Genomic DNA, 18817 nt, shown 5'->3' with positions numbered 1-18817 from the left:
TATATGTGATAGGCACGTTTGGGTGTGACGCTTTTAATGACGTTGCGTATGTTCGTAGATTCCTGGATTGTGCAAAAAGATGTTTTTTTTCCCCAATAAATCAGAGTTTTAAGTTCAGCGCCGTCTTTGTGTCACTCTTTGCTCGTTGTCCTCGTTGTGTAGCGCTGTTGCAAAAATTATGAATCAGTACCAACTCGCCCAGACTTCCATTCTTCTGCAGAAACTTTGCTTTGTCACCCAAATAGAAAAATAGAACCATTCCATAGGTACCACTATCAATTTAATTAACTATCGCGATCAATAACTGTTAACTATCGCCATCAAACACTCTTAACTACTACTTTCTCGTCTAATGTTCGTTGTATTGCCTATGATCACGCATTATTACCTTGTAATAAGGGAGTAATTACTCACTGACGTCCACCTTAGCGCAGCCATACGGCTACAAAGGAAAGCTATACAGCTTTCTCAGAAACTTCGTAGTTCAAGAAAAATTTGTCCTGATCCGGGGTTCGAACCCGGGACCACCGCTTCACCGGAGCAGTCGCTGTACCAATTGAGCTAACCGGGACGGCAAGCTTATGGTAGGGCGAGAGCGAATTGATCAATAACTCGAAGTGGGAACAGTGTTGACCAAATGTTTAGGGGAATCCCCCAAGGTGGAGTAGATTTGTAATAAGGGAGTAATTACTCATTGACGTCCACCTGAGCGCAGCCATACGGCTACAAAGGAAAGCTATACAGCTTTCTCACAAACTTCGTAGTTCAAGAAAAATTCGTCCTGATCCGGGGTTGGAACCCAGGACCACCGCTTCACCGGAGCAGTTGCTCTACCACTTGAGCTAACCGGGACGGCAAGCTTATGGTAGGGCGAGAGCGAATTGATCAATAACTCGAAGTGGGAACAGTAGTAGATAAGTGAATTGCGCAACAACTTAGACAGGACACAGAAAGAAACACATACAACAGTTCACGAGCGGAACAATGTTTAGGGGAACCCCCCAAGGTGGACTAGATTTGTAATAAGGGAGTAATTACTCATTGACGTCCACCCGAGCGCAGCCATACGGCTACATAGGAAAGCTATACAGCTTTCTCAGAAACTTCATAGTTCAAGAAACATTCGGGACTCGGCTCAGGTGGCCATTGTTTTTGAACACAATACGGCGCTTACCCAGCACGAGTTTGACGGAGAGATAGAGGCTGTTTTGGTCGAAATCCATTCAGGAAATAATAAGAAAGAGAAACTCTTTGTGTTCAGTACATTGCACTGCCCACCGAGACAAACCAGTGCGAAATTCTCGCCCTTATTCAAAAAAGCACTTCCGGTCGCCGGCTGCGAACCACTTCTAATCTGCGGGGACTTAATGCTGAACAAAAACGAATAGGGATATAATGCACACTGCGGGAAGGCGAAGACCCCGCTCGAATCGATATTATCCAATGGGCACTCTGTAATAACAGATGCGGCACACCCACGCGCATGAGGAACAGCGTCTGCAAACACACCACGCCGGATCTTGCACTAACTCACAGATGCTGAAACGGAAGAACAGGCAACGAATCTCCAAGTGCCAAAATTAGACAACCACCTCTTAAATCTCATAAATCGAAGAGAGAATTTGAGGGCAGGTGGAGAACTCAAAAACGGAACAGAAATCTCAGAATGGGGATTGCTAAGCTGAATAAGGAAATTCGGAGGTACGCAGCCAATTTGTCCGAAAGGAGCTGGGCCGAGGTGTATTATGCGATAAACTTCAACATGAGCCTTCCCAAGACCTGGGCTATCCTCCACTACCTCATAGATCCCAATCAAATCAAGAGACTGACCAGACTAGACCAGATTAAGATCAAGCATAAGCTCAAAGGAGAAACCTGGGAGCTGCTGGATACAGTTAGGACAACATACACACGTCAGGATTCCGGCCCTTCTCCACCAAGCTATTCTGGGCCCGAGAATGAGGCCCTAGATGCTACATTTGAGATGACAGAAATTAGGGCGGCCCTGCAGGATCTCAAAAACAGATCTGCTCCACGACCAGACAGTATCCCAAACACCATGCATAAAAATATGGATGATAACTCCTTACACTTCCTTTTCGAACTAATGAATAAAACTTGGGAGGGGGCTGAAATCCCACAGGAGTGGAAAATCTAGAAATTTTTCCTTATTCCTAAACCGGGCAAGAAACTTAACTATCCAACATGAGGCCCTTATCCCTCAGCTCTTGTCTGGGAAAGATCATGGAAAAAACGGTCCAACTCAGAATCTCTCGACATATAGAAACCAAGGAACTCTGGCCAGTGGAGATAGTAGGGTACAGGCCGGGATTAAGTTCCCAGGATGTTATGCTCAGATTAGGCACAGCATACTGGACGCTCCTGAGGGCGACAAATCATATAGAGCCATCTTGGGACTTGATCTCGCTAAGGCTTTTGATATTGTTGAGCACAAAGCGGTTCTCGAAGGCCTCAACTCGACTGGAGTAGGAAGCAAGTGCTTCAACTGTGTCGAAGACTTCCTCACCTGCAGGAAAACTGAAGTTAGCTTCGTGGGACTCAGATCCGAGCCCATCAGTACCGGGGGCAGATGGACGCCCTAGGGATCTGTCCTCTCCCCGGTACTTTTCAATTTTGCAATGAAAGATCTCTCGCCCCAGCTGAATACAATAGAAAGCATCACACATAGCATCTATGCCGACGCTCCACCGCCGATATTTCGCAAAGACTACAAGAAGCGGCGTCTATAGTTGAGAGCTACGCCCTAGATAGAGGACTATCTGGCTCTCCTCAGAAATCTGAACTGTTGTCAATGGGCAGCAAAGCGAAACTAACCCGAGAATCCCGCCTACTGCACCTACATAAACCAGTGGAGGTATACGTGGGAGGGAGTAAGGTACCAAGAGTCAGCACCATTAGGATTCTTGGGTATTTCCTACAGCAGAATGGGAAAAACACCACTATCCTTAAAAAGCTTCAGACGTATATCGACCAAGTAACGGCGATATTCAGGCGAATCTCCCTCAGGAACAAAGGCCTCAGAGAACATTGCCTAATAAGGCTGGTTCGTGCCTTCATAATCAGCAGGATAGCTTATGCCACATCATTTCTCAATCTCAATCCTGTCGAAGCGGAGAAGTTCGCCACAATAATCAGAACGTCATTCATAAGGGCTTTAGGCATCCGCCCCAACTCCTCAACAGAGAAGCTTCTAGCTATGGGAATGCATAATACCTGGGAAGAGATTGCCAAAGCGGTCAGGGAGGTGCAGATATGGCGGCTCAACTCCACTGTAGTAGGCCGAAAAATATTACAAGAACTATGGCTTCCGTCAGGAGAACCAGCCTATGTCGCCCAAACCCTGGAGCTTAAGACATGAAAACTATAGAAAAATGCACCGATTCCTAAGAATAAGCACCCGATCCATGGCAAGGAGCGAAGGAGGCATAGAGCAAAATTTATTCAAAGTAAACTAATGAAAGACCTCCTCAAGAATCAGCCTGTTGCGATGCTGCCTGCGGGCTAGAAGGGACCGCAGTCATAGCGGTGGTAGATGGGAACCACTCCGAGAAGGTAATTAGATTCCTTAATGCGCGTAACGCTTTAATAGCTGAAGAGCCTGCAATAGCGCTAGCTTGTAAAGGTATCAGAGCCAAACCTATTCTCTCAGACAATAAGGCGGCTGTAAGGAACCCCAGCAAAGGTATAATTTTTAGGCAAGCGGCCAGTCTACTGAGGAAGCACACGCTAAACCAGGAGGTTTCAGTCATCTGGCTTTCAGTCCAGCTCATGAGGGTCTACCAGGCAATGAGGCTGCCCATCGCCTCGCTCGAGATGTATACACCGAAGCGGCCGTAGAGACCCTGCTACCCGGAAACAAAGACCCCCTCATCACCTACAAGAAGCTCTGAGGCTCCCAGACTAAGCCGAAGGATCTGTCCATCGCCCGACAGGTCTCTAACACCCTCAGAATGTAGGGCATGGCGAAAAATTAAGGCCAATCGCTTATACCCTTATGTTACTCTGCATAATGAGCTTACAGGCCACACAGAGGCTTGCAATCTCTGCAACGTACCTCTGAGGCAAAATCATCTAATCCGGCAATGCTCCGAATCACCGGGGGCTAAACAGAGTGATACCCTTGATTAAGTTTCCTGGGAGTCCTACACCCGAAGCCCAAATGCGGATGTACAAAAGATCGTCCTACGTCTGGCGGAGGAGGCTTACTCCAAGACTTTTTCTGCGGTCACGGCGCAGGAGGGCCGGCAATGCGGAGACCACCCGCTCTGGCTGAGCCACAGCCCCGAGGTTCATGTCAGTGTCAATAAAGTCCCTCTCTCTCTCTTTTCATGTATGGGCATTACCCTAGCAATCTAATGACGTCATGCCCTCAAGGTGGAGCTTAAGTGAGCCTCCGAATGAAGACTGAGCTCCGGCTTTTTCGCACGTCTACTGCCAGTTTTCTTATTCTTAAGTAAATCCTTTGATCTGTATGGTAAACGCTTGAAGGGATACAGACACGAAATGCAAAGCGATATGATTATTTTCATCGGCTTCGGGAAATCCGTTTAGGAAAGCTTTAGTCGCAGCAGTTGAGTGAAACAGAATTTATTTCAGTTTATTTTGGACGTTGTAGGTGCAGCCGCTCGGCTTTTCCACCGGCATCCAGTGACGTCCAGGTGCATTTGCACCAATTTATTGTGACGTCACCGGACCCGCTGGTCTTTAACGGGAACAATCAGTGCTTGTCGGTGACGCTGGCGTGATTAGGGAATGTGTTAGTACGGGTTAGGTGGCCGGCTGCGCCGCCACGGTGCTCCTCAGCGCTGTCGCCGGCCGAGACCGGAACTGCCTGTACAAAATCGTTTGTGATTATTTATTCACGCTGAGTGCTTGTGTTTTCAGGTCATTTCCATGATTACTAGAAATTTTGTCATTTTCAAGGCACAACAGACCCCCCCCCCCCCCCCCCCCCCGGAATATTTCTTGTCTATACCGCCTGCACACTAATTGCTTGGGCAGCCAGTCGTAGACTAGGATGCGAGCATGAAATGATCCTTAAGATTAGAATTTTGAGCCGACCACCAATATTTCTTCATGCAAGCTTATTTCTTACCCTTATATGGCGTTCATCTGGCCGTCTCAACGCCGTTTGCAGATCGCCGGCCACGAGTTGATGCACGCCTTCGACGTCGATGGCATCGCTCTCGGCTACACAGGTAACAAGCTCAAGTTCGAAGCTACGAGCACAATGAGAGAGTATGAAAGGAGGCTGCTCTGTCTCCGGCGCTCATACCAAGAGGTAAGGAATCCTGACGCCGATGCGACGTACAATGAGCTTCTGTTCAGTGCAATTTCTCAGTGGCGCTCCTACGGGCTAGATGGCTTAACATGACAGAATGGAGCAGGGCCGACACAGGACGACCGCTCACCTCCATCTATACCCGCGCGGTTCCGTTCTGTTCAATATGGCCAGGGATATTCCTAAAGAATCGATAGATCTTGGACAGTACAGAAATAACATTTACGGAAGGAGAGCTATCTCATGGTAGACAAGTGAGAGGCGGAATTATGAAATAATGTTGGAAATACAAAGGCTGGCAGTGGGAAATATTAAGACAATATTAGTAAATTTACTTGACTGGGCGATGAATACAATTGCATCAAAAATTTATTTAATTATATCTATCGGTTAGCATTAGGGTTAGTACAAGCGGAAATGGCGACCGCCGTCTGTTAGTAGCCGGTATCATGTGGCCCACATGCCGCGGTGGGCCACCTATAGCCGCCTATAGCAATTTACTACCTACAGTAACTCAGTATACTGCCTTGGATATAACGAACCTTATTATGCCACCTCGGATGTAACTTATTTAGCAGGTTTACTTCAGATATAAGAGCCTACGTGTACCAGCTCGGATATTACGGACTTTATTGTGCCACCCTCAGAGATCACAAAAGTTTGTCCGCTAACGCATACAAAAGATCGACAGAGGATCACAAGGAGGTTTTTGTAACAAAAGATTATTTTGTAGCCTATTCTGGATATGTGCATTCAAGAAGTTTCCATCAGTAAATTTAAAGTCGACTTCAGGTCCAAAAAGGAACTCCGGGATCACCGTTTGCAACTGAGTTATGGTGTTACCTAGATTCATCGATCCGCTCAAAAAGCTCTATGGAGGTCACCGCAGCTTGCTTGTGGATTTCCACATATCATTTCTTCAGAATATTTCCTGAAAAAAAAAAATCCGTTAAATAGGCTGTTCGTCATCGACGGCAATAATCATTTTATTCAGGGCAATTTGAATTTTAGGCGGTGCACCCTCATTTGTCTACCGGGGCTAAACAAAACGTAAATGCAGGAATTGAATTTAAATGGAAAATAAAGTGATTAATATTATTATGAAATTAACTGATCAGTACAAGTTAACGAGCGGCTGCATGTGCAACTTTCAGAGAGAGTTTTATTAGTAGCGAGCGTCAAGTAATCAAGTTTTCATCCTTCATTAAACTCCCGTCTGTACTAACGCCACCAGTTTCGCTTCACGCACAAGTGGAAACCACCTGGGTGTTTGAGGGTCTGGTGAAAGACGTCAGAATGACGGCTGACATACGCTGTGCGGCTTGAGTCGCCATATGTGCGTGTTACTAACGCATGCGTAACCTTACCGCGCGAGCAGACCGAGTCTGAAGCACGGGCGAGGGCCTTGGACGCGACGATAGACTCTGAAGGTTTCGCCGACTTCTCGGGCACAGTGCTGGCGTACGACGCGCTCCAGCACCTGCCTCTGGAGCAGCGCACAGAGACCGTGCCAGGTGTGGGTCTCACCGCCGAGCAGACCTTCTTTGTGGCGCAGTGCTTGAAGTGGTGCACCGATGACAAAGTGGTTCGGAAGCGGGATGGTGGCCGCTACTGGACCAGCCGGTCCCGCTGCCTCGTGCCTCTGCTGAATATGCCCGAGTTTGCCCAGGCATTCTCGTGCAAACCTGGAGACAGGATGAATCCGAAGGAAAGGTGTGATTTCTGGTAGTAGACTGGCAGACAGCCCCAATATAAACTATCGATCTCAGACTCGACGCAGCGTGTCAACTCGATACGATTTGTACCGGTACGAATAAATTATTAAGTACACAATTGTTTGTGAATCTTAAATGCTGGAGACACTGGAGGGTGTTTGGGAGGCATCCGTCTGATTCGAAGCTTTTCTGAAAACACTCTCAAGCGTCCTAGACAAGAACTACGCGTTAGCAGGAAGTAGCGTAGCCATTAGCTCGCTCGGCTGCAGGACGAAAGGATGGTGGTTCGAATCCCACCGTACAGATTGTTTTTCTGGTCTGACTAGGAGCGTGACACTTCTGCTGAGAACCTTCTACTGACAACCTTCTCTTTACAACGATGAGGCATTAAAGGCTTTCGCCTTAATATTCTTGAAGGTTGAGTGCATGCTTATGACGTGTTCTTTTAATGGTGTTTATGCGAATAACGTCTGTGGGAGACATCTTAATTCCGTTATTAAGCAGTAAATACAAAAACTTCACTGTACAGCGTGTGAAGCCCTGCCGTGGTTAAAAGATCCGTGGCTGAATGCATGCGGCCGTAGCAGTCGAGGATAAAGCGCACGGCTTTCGTTTTAACCATTTCGAGTGTTTTAACGTCTTTTTAGTTTGGAGGAATCAAGCTAGGCTTGGGTATTCTAAGAGCGTGCGTATCAAAGTGACGTAAGGAAGAAGTTTTATATGAGATGTACCATGACGAAGGGTCCTTTTAAGGAAAAATGACTTGCTCACTGCTTTGTAGTTGTCCTTTGAACATGCGTAGTACAGTTTAAGCCAGATGCGATGACCACACCCAAGTATCGATATTCTGTCACACTACGGATATTTCACGTTATTCGAAGATTATACATGATCTAATTTACACTTTTCCCTTGTAATGGACATGAAGACTGTTTTTTCGAAATTACCACCTGCTATTTATTACACTAATCTGCAAATTTTCCTAGCGCATTGTTAAGTTTTTCTTCGTCATCAGAGTTTATTTCGTGATATAGCGAGCAGTTGTCCGCGTAAAGTCGCATTTTTCTTCAGTTTCATTTGACATTTCATTAATAAATTGTAGAATAAATAGCGGGGATAAAACTGTACCTTGAGGTACACCTGAAGGAACAGGTGCAAACTTGGAGGCATGAAGGTCGTACTGCACAAATTTATAACGGTCAGAGAGGTAATTATAAATCCATCGTACTAGTGCTACGTCATCAATTATAGTTCTGAGTTTAAAGTTTATAATAAGAGACTCGGCCAAAGGCGCCGATAGATCTAGGAAAAGTGCATCGATTTGTGATTGATTGTTGAGGCATTGTGCAAAGTCACGCATATTTTCTACTAGTTGGGTAGTTCGAGTTCAACAAAATTTGTCAAATTTCAAAATAATGTGCTCCAGTAATTTGCAGCATGTACTATCGGCAGCAAAAGTTTACAGGACGTGGGCATGTGGAAAAAAATTTATTCCGCCGCAGTTGTCCCAAGCCAGTCGCTGAAAAGTATGAAGATGTCAAGAAACATACGTGTTCCTTCCTCTGGTATTAATACCAGGCGATTTGGTCGCGAGGTAGAGCTGTAATAAATGTTCTTCCGAAAACTCGCGTCCCGCAGACTTTTGCTGCCGATAGTACATGTCAATGATATCGGTCGATAATTAGCTGCAGATAAAATATTTCCAGATTCATGGACCGGAATTACTTTCGTTACTTTCCACTCAGGAGGAAGGCTACTCTCGTCGATTGATTTTTGACATATCAGGCAGAGGTAATTTTTCACTTATAGGCTCGGCATACCGCTTGCGAAATCTGTTCGGGATTCCGTCTGGTCCATCACATTTCTTATTGTCCATGTTTAACACCGTCTTAATAAGCACTCCCGCCTCGGATATTGATGGACTACCTGACAGTGTAGTCTTACATTCGACTGGGAGAGCAATATCTGTGCTACACGGGAACGTTCGAATGACATTCGATAATTGGAATGGCATTCGGACTCGACGGACTCCCGCGGTGCTACACGACACTTTCCGAACGCATTCGAAAGCCTCAGCTCGTTTTCAGTGTATACGACGACGACGATGGCGACGGTGACATTAGTCCGACGACACTATCGCGGCCCACAGCTGCATGTGATTATAGAGCTATTTCTATCTATCTAGTTTGCAATATTATGGTTGTAGTGGGATAATGTTTTCAGGCCAACGAAAACGACGAATCCGATCGGCGGACGGTTAGCCTTCATGTCCACGGCAGGTCGGCGGCTGAGCGAAAACACGGTGATGAGGCGACGATGTGAATATGTTCGCGCTTCTACCTTATCCGTCTTGGAAATAAGCGAAGCGAACGCACATATTTCCCACGTGCTCACCTGAACGCTCACCAGAATAAGAGGTTGCCATATTAATTTCAGTCGACAATGACTCCCTTCCCTGCAGCGATGACTAAGTGGCCTAGTGTATCCTCAGGGTTCGATCTGTGATTGCGGCGGTTGTGAAGAGCGAATGAGACGTTTTAGCGAATGCAAATGGTCAACGAGTGCAGTTCTGCCAACGGTGACCGGAAATCAACTATTGTTTACATTGTATGGCTCGCATACGACAAACGGGAAACACCGGTATGACCCAGATTGCCGAGCCTTGCTTTCAGGCCAGTAGCTGTCGTCGCCGTCCCTAGCTTGTGGATAACAAGTTCGGCCGTTTCAGTTAAAGCGAACGGTCACCAAACATACTTCTCGATAAAGTAGTTTAAAATATAGTACTGGTCACGTCGGAGGAAGCCAGGGCAAGAAGCGAGAAGCGCCGGTCCTACGCCATGTCAGCAACCAGGCTGTCAAGTGTTTCCCAGGCGGGCGATCGCGTCATCGCTTCTCACACATTGTCGCACTGCGTAAACAAGCACGGGTACAACCTGTAAAAAAGAAAACAGAAAACAAGCACTAGCTGTTCGCACGCAACGATGTAAACAGTATGAGTGCAGTCGTCCTCATGAGCACACTCCTAGGGAAATTTCATGCTGACGCGGTAAGTGTTCATTGATTTACTATCATCTTGAAGCACTCACTTAGAGAGAACACGAGTTATTTGTTAAACAACCAGAACAAAAAAGCGAGCAGCGGGTGTCCATATTAACAGCCACAGAGCCGAAAGCAGTCGCGCGGCTGTGGCGGGGCGAAGCGATGGCGGCGCCTATTGTTGGTCGGTTCAGGATGTGTTCTCAATTCGTAGACATTATATATATATATATATATATATATATATATATATATATATATATATATATATATATATATATATATATACAGGGTGTACCAGCTAAATGTAACCAAACTTTTAAAAAATGCTAAGTGTCCTAGTCCAGTAAAACCAACTCAGAGTTATTCATAGTCGCGTGGCCTAGTCTTGAGTATTTTTTTCGCTCTTCAAAGTTCATTAATTAGTTAAGTTTAATTAGCTAACTTCTTAATTATTCACTTCAGGAAGAAAGTGTCAATGCAAAAGTTTTAGATCACCTCAAAAAACCGCTAGTAGTGCTATTTCCGTCAAGTTACGATTTACGTAGTTTCATTTATTGGCCTTAGAAGAAAGTTGTCACGTGACCAGCTGCTCGCTCACTTCTCTGCCCCGATGTGCACCCAAAGTCTCATCGAGGAGCGGACTTCAGAAAAAAATGGATTTTATTATTTAAGGCGCGTCTTGGGACGTTGAAGTGGCACAGTTGTCATGTGGAAGCTTTTTCTTATTTTGCGGGTTATGGTTAAAGGCCGGTAAAAAAACTACTATACGTAAGTATTACTTTGCTGCAAATGTCTCAGTAAGCTGTTTCTCAAAGCGATCTACAACTTTTCGATTGACACTTTGTTCCTCAAGTCAATAATTAAAAAGTTAGTTAATTAAGCTTCACTGATTATTCAACCTTGAAGAACGAAAAAATACTGCAGACTAGGTCACGCGACTCTAAACAACCCTCATTTGGTTTCACACGGCTAGGACACCCCGTGTTTTTTAAAAGCTTGGTTACATTTAGCTGGGACACCCTATATATATATATATATATATATATATATATATATATATATATATATATATATATATATATATATATATATATACGGTAGGGCAGTCTTTGTAGACGCTGCAGACTATAAAGACAAGGACGCATTTGCAATTGCAGTGGTCGAAGGGCGGGGATGCTCAGTCGCCCCTGAATAACTCAAAACCCGACCCTCAGAAACTGCATAGCTGGCGGCGATATCGCTAGCGATAGCTAATACTATAGCTGACCTGATTTTAAACGTTCAGAAACAGCCATCCGAAATTTGATGACTGGCAGAATATCTGCCCGAGTGGCCCGATTGCTGCACAGGCCAAGGGATGAGGGCCTATAGGGAGGTGGAAAATTCCTTGGTACCGGCACCATCTGGGAACCGTGGGAACGAGGCGACTCACATAAATGCAGGAGGTTTCGCCCGCCGAGCACGTGAGCCGACTGTTCAGGACAGGTACACGAGAGATGGGCTGGTGTCCATTCATGACATTACAAACCATTATAAACTGGAACGGTGTATTTATCCGCCCTTGGACAAGCTGTTCCTCAAGGCACACGATTGCGTCTGGAGAAGATAGCAGACTACATCTTTCCTCAATCCACACGTGTTGTAATATATCCGAAGGAGATTAATGCAGAGAGCACATTATGACAGAAGCTAGCTACCTATGACTATATCAAGGAAAAAGAATACGGTCACTAACCAAGTCAAGAAATTTTGAACCTCGATCAAGGAACCTCGTACGGGTTCCTTGATCACTGAGCGGGACAGGAAGCGCCGCGACTTATATACGCATCACGTGGCGTAACGAGCGTGCGTAGATTTGTGGTATACTTCCTTGCATCCGGTTCATGGTAGCTGCTGTCGAGTGGATAATTATAGATTTCAGCAGCCGCCGAGATGACACGTTCCTTTAATACGCGATGACAGTGGCGTGGTGCCAGTCAATCGCGTGACCATGTTCTTGCACATGCTGTGCAATGGCGTTAGTCGCGTGATTATTATTTCTTACGTCACGTTTCTGTTCATTGAGCCGTCTTGTGAACTTTCCCGTCTCAACAACGTACACCTGGGGGCAGCCAGCACATGGTGTCTGGTATATGACGCCTGGAAACTCTTCAATCTGCAGTCTATCTTTTACGTTCACGAGCTGGTTGCTAAGCTTGCTGGTGGGGATGTGGGCAACGCGCAGGTAGTATTTTGAAAATACGCGCGATAGTGTCTCGCTGATTCCCCGCACGTAAGGAATGGCTGCACGTGCCTGGAACGTCTTGTCGCTCTGATTCCGGCTTCAATATCAGCTGCTCCATTTTGCAGATAAAGTGACAAGGATAGACATTACAAGTCAGCTCACGGTGGGCCGTCCTCAGTTCGTTTTTAATGAATTGTCATCTTAGCAGATGCGTACAGCACGTGTTATTAAAGATGATACCACTGACGTCTTGTGGCCGGCCGGATGACAAGACAAAATTGAGGTAGCGACTTGTGTGCGTAGGCTTCCTATAGACCGACAAAGTCCTCCCTTCATCCCTGCGGTCCGCTGGGATGTGGGCGCCGTCACCTTCCCTACCAATCCCGTACCACCCCAGTGCTCCACCTGAGAGAATGCAGCAGCACACCACGCGGCCAGAGGTGTGGCCACCGGGCCCCCTTGAAAAGGAAAAGCGGAACTAGAAGGTGATGATGATGATGATGATGATGACGACGACGATGACGGAAAACGGTCTCAGCAGTTGGTGACGCCTCGTCTGGTCACGGCCTTGTGGTAAAGGGCCACAAGTTGGGCTTCTACCGCATGAGGCGGATTTAGGGTTGCTTGACGGCGGATCTTAACTCTGATCCGCCAAGGCAGCTGCGGTCAAGACACTTTTCCCAAGCATCTCACCCTACAAGAGCCGAGCACCAGGCCGGGGCAAATCTTGTGCCCGTTAAAGAAACCGGTCGGTGCCCGGCGGCACTGGGGATCGAAGCCAGCACCTCCGGAATGCGAGGCGGATGCTCTACCACAAGTCCATAGCACCTCTGGCTTCCCCGAAGTAGAGGAGCCATAACCACGTGGAGAAACGTTCTGGAGCATTGAAAACTGGGAATTGAATACCCACACGATAGGAAACCACTCAATAAAGAAGAGGAAACAACACTACAAAGGCAGCAAACTCACAAGTTTCCCAGCCCTACCGTAGGATGCAGAATGAAACCTGACCAACCTCAAGCCACATGCAAGTGGTACTAAGAACAGTACACCATACAGAATTCGCGTGCCAAAACAAGACACTGCCAAAATAGGACGGAGACGAAAAACCTTGCAATCAGTAAACGTTTATTTCTCCTACACGTCCTGCTCCTCAACGCAAGGAAAAGTTGGGAAGGAAAGTTTATTTCAGACGACTCATGCTAGTACTGGGGTCTCAGTCTATTATGGTGGTCAGCCTATTCTTAATCAATTATTATGGTATTGGTATGGCGTCCGTTACATTTCCTCCAGGATGCAAGTAATCAGTGCCCTAACTTTAGCGCTATCAGTCTTTAAAGGTAAGCATAAGAACAGTCTTCATTCTTCGCAAGCAAGGAAAAGAGCAGCGTGAAGGAAGAAAAAGGAGCTCGTGCCGCGAGCCGTTGCAATCGGTCCCGCCATTTTGCTCATCGCTGACGGCCGGTACTCTTCTTATCTGCTAGCTGTGCGTCAGGCCGCGACACTACCCTGAAAATCCTTCGCATCCGACTACCAGGCTCCCTTGCTTGTTCGGTAGTTCCTGCTACGCAGCATCTCCGTCTTCGCTGGAGCTCCGGTGAGCTTAATATAGGCTGTGTGTCCTTTGAGCTTTTAGGAATACCGAGCAATGCGATCGGGGGCCGCTGCTAAACCAGGGCGGCGTTTCCCATTACCAGTTCACTCTGCTCTGTACAACCGAGATTAATGTTTGAACACCACGTCTACACAGCTTTTCGTATCTTCAGCGTTCGATTTTGGCGTTACTTCATCCTGATGGCGGAGTGAATCGGCCCGAACCGCTTATAGAGGCTTGTAGGGCTCTTTAAGGCTGTCGGCACCGTACAGGACTACCAAGTTCCGGCGTGATTCTTAGCGCTTTGCCCAAGACAACGGCTATTTTGTGCGGAGTGCACTGAACACGACATTTCTTTGCTTTTCGAGCAGTGTAAGTAGAAGCAGTAAGTGAGACCTTCAGTTTTGGGGATAGAGCTTAGAGGCACACGATATACAAGCAGCTTTTTCCACGACTCAAAGCGTGAGATCAGTACTACGTATTTGCTGGCCTCTTTTAAAGGACGCATTAATGCTTGTTAAAAAGCAGCAAAAGACTTACCTGACTATGGAGGCAGCTGTCTAGTCAACATGCCCACGGCACTTGTAAATGGCAGTTTGAATTAGGATGGAGGATCCATTTTTCTCGCCGTTTTGTCGCACTAAAAAGATGCCGCGTCATTTTTCTTACTTCGTCAAAATAAGTTGCTCACAGTGGATGCCAACCACGCAGCGAATGTTCATTGTGCCTCAGTATAATGTGCTGCCCCATTCGTTATGTCTTGAAGTCCGTCTCAAATGAAGTGGTTCCTGTCGGGAGCAGCTCAGTTCGATGTTCTTCGGTAACAGTCGCCCACACGTTTGACTTTCATTGTTGAGGGGAGTGCCTGACAGCAGTAGACGAATCTAAGCATTGACAGAAATTCCTGGTCCGCATGCTTGATAACCGGATATCTTGCTTCTGGCACCTGGTGCCGCTGGAATTCAGCAGTCTACGTAGATCGCATTACCATCTTCCAACCTTCGTTTGCTTCGATTTTCCGGAGCTCCAGTTAGAATGCTCCAACATCAGCGACAGTGATTTCCATGGGTGAACACATTTCACGCAATACATTGCCAATGAAAGAATTGTTTAGACGCAAGAAACATGGCTCGAGTCACTAATATCTTCAAACCGAGATTATAAGTTAATGGTAAGTTCCTCAAGCTTGGTATTTACTAATGTTAGCTTCCGTCAGGAATCGCTCTTCAGAAGTAGAAATTTAGGAGAACCGCACGCGGATCTCCTGCAGCAGTTTGGCCACCCTTGATCAAGATAACACCCAACCTCAAATTTACGTTTAAAGAATCCAATGAACTGATACGCACAAAGAGCTATGAACATGGTTCATAGTAAAAAGCAGAGCAAATAGACTCTTGCACATGAAAACCAGTGCACAGGGAGGACGCTGTTCCGCTGTTCCGGCGCTGTTTCACCGGTATTCACCTTGAACCATGCCCCGAACTTCTCAACAAGCTCCATTTAATTTTATTCTAGGAACAAGATTTCACCGAAACCAAGCCTAGCTTTTCGCTAGTATGAAAAAATAATAATCGCCTTCTGTTCACTGAGTCTTGCAGAACATCGACATTAGCAGGAACTCATCATTACAGAGCGTCGAAATTGGCGATGGTTACAAAGTTTCAGTCTCCATGATAGCATCCTGCGTAAAACACCAAAGAACCTGTTGTGTAACAGTTCATTTTCTTTTCGTTTGATTCGGTTGGGACGTCAATCGCGACGAAAATATCAGCTGATGAGGAAGTAAACATGCAGTCGTGGACACGTCCGGTATGGATGTGTCGCCGCCGCTAGGAACCCAACTGCCACCGCATCCAGTCCGGCGGTGTCAGAGGGACCACGTTTCCCGACTTCATCGCTCAGCCACCGCACAGTTTGTTGCCTGAGCCGGAGAAGCGAGGCACAATTTCGGGAGGCATTCAGACGTATCTCCGTGGAAAGCCATTCGTTGGCGCCGGCACTGGTTCTTCACGGAGCATTGGGTGCAGGGCGTGTTTATGGTAGTAGGTGGCGCAGTGGTAGCTTTTCTGCCATCCCGCATGGCCGATGCCACCGGCAGCGGCGAAGAATGGTGATGGCGAAACGAAATCAGAACAGAGCGTTACAAACCACATATGCAGTTATCGCCTTTTACGTTCGCGTAGAAAATTATGACAACGCGGTTGGTAATAATCGCGTGACTTCTTTCCAGCCCAAGCGGTGACGGCCTTGCTAACGAGGATTGCTTCGGGCGTACCCTGGACTTTTCACTTCACAACAACGTTTCGTCCAGCGCCTCTTCCACAAAGAACTTTCTAGAGATTCCTCACAATGAGTGAGTATAATTTTTTTTTTTGCTGAATGGCGTTGCTTGATATCCCATCCCCTTGCACAGTGCCTGATATGGCGCGTCATTGATTATCAGTGTTGTTTTGGATGGCACCCTGAACCATATGGAAATAAATCCAATTAAATTTTTGATGTGTGCTTTTTATCATTACAGGTTTTTCTTCGCCACTTGAATCGAACGTGCAGCTCATCTATGACGAGTATGCGTCGGCAATTGTAGGTAAGCGTGAAAGGCTGCCGGTTTCTGCAAAAGCGACTAATTTCAACCTGCGACGGAGGTATCAAGTGAGCAACTCTACCAGTCGGCGGATGCTGCCATTCTCGCCTCCGTTATTAAAACGGCGAATGGACCACAGCATGCGCTCATCCTTTCAAACTGTTTTTCTTCCGTTATTTTGTTTCCAGCCGTTGAATACGTCGTATAGTCAGTATCGTGTCAATGTGAGGTCGACAGCTTCAGGTGACGATAGGGCTGCGTGATGAGCGCTGCAGTATAGACCGGTCATGTTATGAGTACCCCAGTGAGATTATAAGTACAACAAGCTGTAGGCTTCAAGCCGCTTCCATGAATGTTCCAAATCATCGCAAACAATGCAGCGTTCTAAACCAACCTAATAGTGTGCGTACGTTGGAGTTTTTACGGCTTGCGCGTTCCACTGCTGTGTGATGCGGCCGCCAGGATGACTGATGATCGATATTCGCATATCTCCGCAGATGGGACTTTTCAAATAAAAACAATCTTTTGTCTTCAGCTGAACTCAGTTTTTCCAATATTTCAGAAGACTCCAAAAGAAGGTAAGTCTTACTTGTTTTGTGTGTCTTAATACGAGTGCATTAGAAGTCTCATCACGGAAAAAAAAAATAGATTCGGGAACAACTCGACGTTGCGGTTTGTCATAAAATTCGATGATTGCTTGAGACAGTTATGACGTCATCAAGTCGCCTAAATTAGCGTGCAACCTGGTGTTGTTCGCAAGGAAATGAAAGGGTGCAAATGTTGCATATTATCGAATTATCCTCAGGCCCAAACCTAGAACCAGTATGGAGGTGCCGACAACTTTGTTACTTTTCTTTCTGGCACACATATGCATGTGCGGCTAATTTGTTGCACGCAGGATAAGTATGCTTGACGCCCTTTTACTTTTAGGAGGCGCCTCTGCGGTCGTAGTCTCCCTTTCCGAACACGGTTAAACCATTAAGGAAGACCATAGTAAACTTTAGCCAAGAAAAATCAGTTTTTGGGAAGCGGTTGAGGAATGGAGAGTGCGGGAAAAAGGGTGGACTTCACACATTAGCTCACTTTGACGCTCCTTCTGTTCGAGGTGCGTCCTGCGACTCTGACAGGCTACGGTAGTGTCGAAACCAGAAAAACTGCAACTTCGCCATACACATTGTACATTCGACAGCTAGCAACTTTCAACATGGTATGGAGGATGGCGACTTCACATATTAGCTTACTTGACGGTCCTTGGTTAAATTAGTACTGCGTGCCACCAGGTCTTTCTTGCTAGCCTGATATGGGCTGCAAGAATCTAGCGCCCCTAAAAACTCTCAGTGTATGCACAACTTATTCCGCATTTGACCCCTACTCAGCTTCCGCCATGGTGGCCTCCAAAAGTCTGAAAATTAAAAAAATTGCACAGCCTGAGCGGAAACAATTGCATACTTTGACTTTTTTTCTTCTCACACTTACTGAAGGCCCTTAACGGGCCCTACAGTGGCTACAACAGTTACAATAATTTTTGGGTGGAATTTTCAAGAGGGTGCTCCGAGTATTTGATTTAAATATTATTTCGATTTAACCGGACTCGACTGTGTAAGAATATTCCTCTTGAAGCTTTTCTGCGCCTCGAGCGAGCTAGATGGTTGGTCCTATTTTGTGCGTGATAAAATAATCATAGTTTCTTTTCCGCCTTGAGGCAGATGGCTTCAGTGTGATGGTCCGATTTCAGTACCCGCGATATATTAGTGGTGCGGGAGAGTCCCAACCTAGGGTCTCAATCTACTCTGTCCCATTTCAGTTTCATTAGCAATAACACCAAGCTGTTCTCTTCTTTCGACAAAGATGATACCGGTGGCCCTAAAACCTTTCAAACAATAAATGCCTTAATAAATGAGTGCTGCGGATCCGAGGCACACCATTTCGCACGAAGCCATAGCATGCGCAACTTGAGCGTAATTCGAATCATATCGTGCAGAGACTACGAACTCAAGACAGCAGTCATGGGCATCACCTTCTGCCTCGTCGCCGTAGGAGTTGTCGGGCTGACCACTTTCATGGTCCTCGAAATGTCCCGCGCTGGTAAGAGCGTCGACATGAGAGCTAGACAGCCCCCTCTAGCATCTCGCTCAAAAGCCTGAATTGAGCGCTGCACTTAGCGATGACAGGGAGGCAGTCCTTGCATATTTCATGACATATTGATGAGGTGCAAATTTCGCAAGCGGACATTGTAGCAGAACGCACTGTTGTGGTGTAAGTCAACAATGGGGCCAGCACTATTTATAGACGGGGCAACACATGTGAAGGCCCCCGGGACGCAGAACAAGCGCTAGGTGACTGAACTACGTTGTTTACA

At 46.5% G+C, this 18817-nt stretch overlaps 1 protein-coding gene across 1 annotated transcript in view; it reads left to right on the top strand.

The window, feature by feature from the left end:
• LOC149332581 (neprilysin-like) overlaps positions 1 to 7031 on the top strand; it is a 46717-nt gene extending 39686 nt beyond the window's left edge. Inside the window, exons 14-15 of the mRNA XM_089557532.1 lie at positions 5159 to 5302; positions 6681 to 7031. Of these exons, the coding sequence (XP_089413658.1) occupies positions 5159 to 5302; positions 6681 to 7031 (495 nt within the window). The remainder of the gene's footprint in view (positions 1 to 5158; positions 5303 to 6680) is intronic.
• Positions 7032 to 18817: the final 11786 nt, after the last annotated feature.

The sequence above is a fragment of the Amblyomma mixtum genome, chromosome 8 (genome assembly GCF_055824585.1).
Source record: "Amblyomma mixtum isolate Tamu chromosome 8, ASM5582458v1, whole genome shotgun sequence".
NCBI classification, from domain to species: Eukaryota; Metazoa; Arthropoda; class Arachnida; order Ixodida; family Ixodidae; genus Amblyomma; species Amblyomma mixtum.
The sequence above is the reverse complement of the archived record's forward strand: the minus strand, read 5'-3'. Positions and strand labels throughout refer to the sequence as shown.